Here is a 7,451-nt window from a genome sequence, read left to right as displayed (position 1 = left end):
TTGTACTTCAAGTAGATTAGCTCTCCCTAGATGATGTTATTCATTGGTGCAATTGGGTAGTGAAGTACATTCTAACTCCTAAAGGTTACATCTTGATGCAATAGGATAGTGATTGGCAATCTACCACCACAACTGGACTGCTACCATAGGTTCAAGGTGCAACCCTTGAAAGAGCTTTGACAAGTTCTATGCATGAATGGTTGTTCCTCCCAAGTAACATGAAGTATATGTTGAGAAGAAAGAAGAAAAAACTAGGACTAAAAGGAAAAACACATAAAGGATGACATTATTTTAAATCAATTTTTCTAAATTTCAATTAACCAAGGCCTAGTAACAGGGCAATTTAAATTCAAAATTCATGAATTTATTTTATTGCCAGAACAATTTTAGAAAATAATTTTCTATTACTAGATAATAGAAAACATGGTGTTTTCGTAGAATAATTTTTAATTATTTTTACTTGTTTTTTGAAAATTGGTTTAAAAACATATATAATTATTAAAAATAAAACTCTAAACATAAAAAATATTTTTAAAACATATTTAAAAATATTAAATATAGATTAAAAATAATTTTAAGTTATCAAATAAACTTTTATTTTACAAAATATAAGATAATAGTTTTTAAAAACTATTTTTCAAAATTGTTTTCAATCCGACAAACAAACAAAATATATATATATATATATATATATATATATATGTTGAAATAAGCTAGTGAGTATAATTTGTAAAATGTTTTGGTAATATCCTCAATGTAAATGATGATTGTTTTATTTGAGACATGGGCAGACTTGGCATCCAACTTCTTAAAACTGACAAACTTTCCAAGAAAGGGGCTTCCTGACTTCCAATGATATTTGGTACTAAAATCAAGCAGTCGCTCATAATACACCATCTCACATTTTAATTAATTAATTCATAAGTTATACTTTCAAAGCAAAATTTGTATCTCTCAATAAAATAATAATAATAATAATAATAATAATAATAATAATATTCTAATTTTTATTTTTATTTTTAATAACACAAATCACGGAGGAGAGGAGAATAAGCAAATTAATGATCTTAAAAATAAAAATAAATAAAAAATTAAATGGCCAAAAGGGTAAACACACGTGGACCGCACTCACTTTCAACAAGAAGCTTAAAATAGCACAACGTGTTTAAATCCAGGCCCGTTTCCTCAAAACATCACGTAATCTAATCCAAAACACCTCTCTCACTCTATATCTATAAATTTTAGTCTTCTATTTTATTTTACCTTTTTTTAAATAAAAAAAAAAAATTGTTATTATTGTAATTGTATAAATACACATCCCACATAAGACCAGCACACAATCACGCGATCACACGAAAACCGAGCGCAACAAGACTGACGATGTTTCCAAACGATTCCTGGATGATGATGGTCAATCAATCGCCCTCTCCTTCTTCCTCCTCCTCTTGGTCTCGCCACCAGGACAAGCTCTTCGAGCGAGCTCTGGTCGTCATCCCTGAGGAAACCCTCGACCGCTGGGACAAAATCGCTGCTCAGGTCCCCGGCAAGTCATCCTCTGAGGTCCGCCGCCACTACGAGGACTTGGTTCACGACGTGGCGGAGATCGACTCCGGCCGAGTGGAGTTGCCGCTGTACGAGGACGAGTCCTGCGGCTCCCCCTGGGCCTCCGACTCACGTGCGGGTCAGGTTTCGTTTTCGCCGAGGCCTAGGCAGAGCGAGTCGGAGCGGAAAAAGGGCGTGCCCTGGACAGAGGAAGAACACCGGTTAGGAAATTTTCCTGCTTTCCATTTTTTTCCCCCTTTCCTTGTGCTTTCGTATCTGAAAATGAAAGCAAAGTGTTTCACGAAAACGTTTTGAAAAATTCAAAATCTTGATTTTCAACTTCAATTTGCTTAATCAAGAATTAGAGACGCTTGCGTTCGACTTACACTAGCTGAAATTCGCGCCTCCCCCATTCGCACCCTTGGGGAAGGGCGCATGTTAAAATCGTAAATGGGAGGCAGGAAATAAGGGTATTTTAGGACATAGGCGGAAATTTTCCGGTAGGCGTGGTGGGGCCAAAGGGGATGATTGGGTTGCGGTGCAGTGGGGCACACCGCCACCAACCGTCGAGCCAGGCCTTCGCTGGCACACACGGTGGCGGTGGTAGCAGACAAAATTAGAAAAAGGAGGGCTGAGATAGACGCCCACGTGTCGATCAAATGACGCAGATGTCTGATCCTATCCGTACAAATTTCATATTGTCATAAAATTATTAAAAACCCATGAAAAATTCGATATGTTCACGTCTCCTAAATTCCTAATCATCATAACAGGTTGTTCCTGATCGGCCTACAAAGGTACGGAAAGGGGGATTGGCGGAGCATATCAAGAAATGCGGTGGTGTCGAGAACACCCACCCAAGTAGCCAGCCATGCCCAAAAGTACTTCATGCGGCTAACCTCCGGCAAAAAAGATAAGAAAAGATCAAGCATCCATGACATCACTACTGTGGATACCTCCAACTCCCTGCCTCACTCTAATACCCAGACCTGGGTGGGAGAATCTCTTGCATCTCAAATCCCCTACTATGAAGAAGGACCCCCAAGTTTTGGATTTTCCATGTAAAAAAGAAAGAAAAAAAGCTTATAACTTATATGCTTTATAATTTGTATATGTCGAAAATCTTGTAACTCTATCCTATTTGTAGAATATAACTACTGTTGACTGACTAGATTGAAGTGGAATATGTGGAAAGCGTAAAGTTGTGTGTGGTCTGCTTTGCTTTAGGTGTGAGTGTGTCAAAGAGAATAGCATGTTTTGGCCGTTTTTGGAGACTAATTCAAAGAATATTATAGCCTCCTGCTTATCCACTGTTATCTTAGTTGCAACTTTTATGTGCTTTCTTGATTTTCCTTTTCATTTTTTTCCCCCTTTTTGTTGTTTCTCATTCCCTTGAAGCTGATTTGCCTCAAATGAGACAAATAAGGTATAAGCTAGCCTTGGAGGAGAAAAAGTAAACCCAACCCAATCCACTTTAGTTGGGTTTAGATGGGTTTTTTGTATTAAGCTATAAATTAATTTAAAATTTTTAAGTCATGGGGATTTTTAAAGGGTGCATGTGAAAATGGAAAAATCAATAAAGTTGATTATTGGATCAATTCCTTGTTGCATTTTGAAAATCAATTTGGAGCAATTGGTTTGACTAGATTAGGGGTGTATATCATTTTGAAATCGATTTAGATTTGTTTTGACTAGATTAGGGGTGTATGTGAAATTCGATAATCGATTGATTTGACTCTCTCCCCTCCCCCTTCCTCTCTCTCTCTCTCTCTCTATATATATATATATCAATTGGTTTGAATCTCTTTCCCCCCTTTCTTTTTCTACATATATTTTGCAAACTTGATTAAAATAATTTATTGTTAAAATACATTTATTATAAATCAGACTAGAAATTAAGCATCAAAAGGTTGTCCCTTTTATTCATTGACATCATCTTGATTGAAAATCAACTGATATCCAACAAAAATGGATGAAACCTTTTATAATATTCAATGATTATTTGGATGATCCATCTCGGGATTGAAGAGGGACATTACATTATTGCATACAACAAACAAATTTGATTTAAATATAAATCCTCACCTAATTTTTTGACACCTAATTTTTTTTCAAAAAATTATTAATAATAATAATCGACGGTACACTTTTTAGTGCACCACGACACATTTTTGGGTGCAATACATGTGCCAAAAAGGGTAAAATAATAGATGAAAAAAGAATGAAAAGCATAATTGAAGATGGTGCGTTGAAGTTGGATATAGCATATAGGGAACGCACAAGGTCATAGACTCATAATCTCTCCTTTTAATTATTGTGACATGAATTTGGAGATGACTTGGATCGGTAGGAGATTATGGATGCTATTATTTATTATGTTAATTGTTGGAAGGATAAGTTTAACCACCCTTTCTTTTGTTATTTGATTGTCAAAAAGGAAAATCTACTACTACATCTTGGACATGACATCATCTTATCCATATCAAAAGATTTACTTACTTATAAAATTAATTTTTTTGGATTTTTTTTCTATATTAAAATAATCACTTCATTATTTTTTAAATTAATTTTCAAAAAATAGTTTTAGAATATAAATTTATTTGAGAATTTAAAATAGCTTTTAAATATTTTTAGAAAATAATTTTAAACGTATTGTTTATTTTTAATCTTTTTTTCGTATTTATACTATTGATTTTTAAAATATTTTTTATAAAATAAATGAAAATATGTTTTTAAAAAACGGAAAATTTTCATAATAATTCTCAAAAATGTGTTTTGATAACAACTAACAACCAAAATTGTTTTAATATCTTTTTGTCCTAAAAATAAAAAATAAAAAATAAAAAGTTTTTTTTGAGATTTTTATTTTTCAGGAATTACATGAATTAATGGTCCAATTTGGGAATTTAAATTTAATAAATAAATAAGGAAAGAAAGAAAAAATCTTTGTCATCTGACGAGGTGGAAAAGTTGGGGAGATTAGCCCAAGCCCCAAGGTACTACGAATGTATGTCAAATAGCAAAAGGCAGGAATAAATAAATAGCATGCTTGGACTGTTTTTGGAAGCAACTTGTAAGAATATTTTACTTTCTCATTTGCCCCATACTTTAATCATAACTTTCCCTCCTTTATTTCCATTCTCTTGGAGAAATTTGTCAAAATCCACAATTATTGGAAATCATCTTTTTATTTTTCCCCACCATTTATGGAAAACGTTTTTAAAATCCACAATTAAATTTTTTATGTTTAGTATATATTTGTAAAATCATTTTTTAAAAAATTAATCTAAAAAAATTAAAAAATAAAATATTGTCTTGATAAATGTTCTTAAAAACTTTTAAACACAAATATCATCATTTTGATATCAAATATAATGTTATGCCTTTGAATTTAATGAAATATAAAGCACAAATTGCATATAATTCAACATAATAAACCATGAAACCTTGGCCCAAACGTCGTGTGCCACTATTGTCAACTGCGTTTGATACTAATTTTAAGAAGTCTTTTTTAAACTTTTCTAATGCTTGAAAGATAAAAATTAAAAATTAAAAATGAAGTGTTAAAAAGACTAAAAACAATTTATGAAATTGCTATCAAACGCACTTTAATTTAAAAAAAAAAAAAACTTTTTAAAAGAGTATTTTATTGTCCAAATAAATAGGACAACTTTGTTTGTTTTTTAATAATAAAATACTAAAAATAGAATAAAAGAACATAAGTTGATTGATACTAGAATTTGATTCTAGATTTTTAAGATAAATCTTACCTTATTTAGGTGGTGCGAATGTAAAGATGATTGGTTCAAAAGAGACGATAATCACTATTTTATGATAATAGTACTCAAAATCATAAAAAAAACAACGAATCACTTAATGATTTGTACTTTGTTCGATACTTTGATCAAATGAATACTTAACTAGTTTGATCAATGACAAGAATGTTTAATTGGCATCAACATAAAAAAAAAAAAAAAAAAATGTTTGATTAGACTTGAAGGATAAGTGATTAAACGGAGAAGGAACAAAGAAAACATGATGAATAAATTAGAAATAAGGGGCTCCCTATTTATAGTTGTGGGTGATGAGTATTAGAGGTGTTATATCCTAAGAGCTCATTTGGTAGTGATTCTAAAAAACACTTTTAGTATTTTTAACACTTCAAAAATTTTATTTTTCAAGTATTACAAAGTCTAAAAACAATTTGTAAAATTACTACCAAACGCACTCTAAATGACATTAAATAAGTTTATTGGAAACTAAGAGTACGTTTGACAATGATTTAAGAAAGTGTTTCTAATATTTCTTATAATTGAAAAATTTTATCATTCAAGCATTAAAAAGACTAGAAATACTATTTAAAATCACTATCAAACACATTTTAAGAATATGTTTACTAGTATTCATACTCTAAATGTGTGTTTTGTAGTGATTATATAAAGTGTTTCTAGTATTTTTAATACTTGAATGATGAAAATTTTTAGGTGTAAGATATCAAATAATAAAAATCTACCTAAAAAATATAGTAAGAAATCTCATTGGATTAAGAAGCTTGTTTGAAGCTTAGATCTTATAAAATGGAATTTACAAGAGGTCGCAGGCCCACAATTAAGCAATTGGCCTTAAAAACTTTTAAACGCAAATATCATCATTTTGATATCAAATATAATGTTATGTATTTGAATTTAATGAAATAAAAAGCACAAAACTATGTTTATTTCAACGTACCAACCGCATATAATTTGACATAATAAACCATGAAACCTTGCCCCAAATGTCGGTGTGCCACTATTGTCAAGTGTGTTTGACAATAATTTTATGAAGTTTTTTTTTTAACCTTTCTAATACTTGAAAGATAAAAAAATTTAAATGTTAAAAAGACTAAAAATACTTCATGAAATTGCGCATTCTAATTTAAAATAAACATTTCTAAAAGGGTATTTTTTTTATCCAAATAAATAGGATAACTTTGTTTGTTTTTTAATAATAAAATACTAAAAATAGAATAAAAGAACATAAGTTGATTGATACTAGAATTTGATTCTATATTTTTAAGATAAACCTTACCTTATTTAGGTGTTGCAAATGTAAAGATGATTGTTTCATAAGAGACAATAATCACTTTTTTTTTTTTTTTTTTAACGATAATAGTACTCAAAATCATAAAACGCAACGGATCACTGAATGATTTGTACTTCGTTCGATACTTTGATCAAATGAATGCTTGACTAGTTTGATCAATGAAAAGAATGTTTAATTGGTATCAACGTCAAAAAGAATGTTTGATTACACTTGAAAGATAAGTGATTAAATGGAGAAGGAACAGATATATAGGACAACTTTGTTTGTTTTTTAATAATAAAATACTAAAAATAGAATAAAAGAACATAAGTTGATTGATATTAGAATTCGATTCTATATTTTTAAGATAAATCTTACCTTATTTAGGTGTTGCGAATGTAAAAATGATTGTTTCATAAGAGATGATAATCACTTTTTTATTATAATAGTACTCCAAATCATAAAAAACAACGGATCACTTTTGTACATTGTTCGATACTTTGATCAAATAAATACTTGACTAGTTTGATCAATGAAAAGAATGTTTAATTGGTATCAACGTAAAAAAGAATGTCTGATTAGACTTAAAAGATAAATGATCAAATGGAGAAGGAATAGAGAAAACATGATGAATAAATTAGAAACAAGGGGCCCTTTATTTATAGTCATGGATGATGATTATTAGAGTTGTTATATATTAAGAGTCCATTTGATAGTGATTCTAAAAAACACTTTTAGTATTTTTAACACTTCAAAAATTTTATTTTTCAAGTATTACAAAGTCTAAAAACAATTTGTAAAATTACTACCAAACGCAATCTAAATGACATTAAATAAGTTTATTGGAA

General features: G+C 30.1%; 1 protein-coding gene across 1 annotated transcript; it reads left to right on the top strand.

The window, feature by feature from the left end:
- The first annotated feature begins 1,325 nt into the window (after positions 1-1,325).
- LOC117915726 (transcription factor SRM1-like) lies at positions 1,326-2,839 on the top strand. Its single transcript, XM_034831388.1, has 2 exons — positions 1,326-1,763; positions 2,316-2,839. Exons 1-2 carry the CDS (start codon positions 1,381-1,383, stop codon positions 2,605-2,607), a joined length of 675 nt encoding a protein of 224 aa, XP_034687279.1. The 5' UTR covers positions 1,326-1,380; the 3' UTR covers positions 2,608-2,839.
- The last annotated feature ends 4,612 nt before the right edge of the window (positions 2,840-7,451 follow it).

Source organism: Vitis riparia, chromosome 6 (assembly GCF_004353265.1).
Source record: "Vitis riparia cultivar Riparia Gloire de Montpellier isolate 1030 chromosome 6, EGFV_Vit.rip_1.0, whole genome shotgun sequence".
In the NCBI taxonomy this organism is placed as follows: Eukaryota; Viridiplantae; Streptophyta; class Magnoliopsida; order Vitales; family Vitaceae; genus Vitis; species Vitis riparia.
The sequence above is the reverse complement of the archived record's forward strand: the minus strand, read 5'-3'. Positions and strand labels throughout refer to the sequence as shown.

What these genes read in the sequence shown, in the direction of transcription:
- LOC117915726 (XM_034831388.1), top strand. Translation starts at nt 1,381, where the DNA reads ATGTTTCCAAACGATTCCTGGATGATGATGGTCAATCAATCGCCCTCT. An exon ending in TGGACAGAGGAAGAACACCG is followed by an intron (nt 1,764 to 2,315) that starts GTTAGGAAATTT and finishes TCATCATAACAG; the next exon opens with GTTGTTCCTGATCGGCCTAC.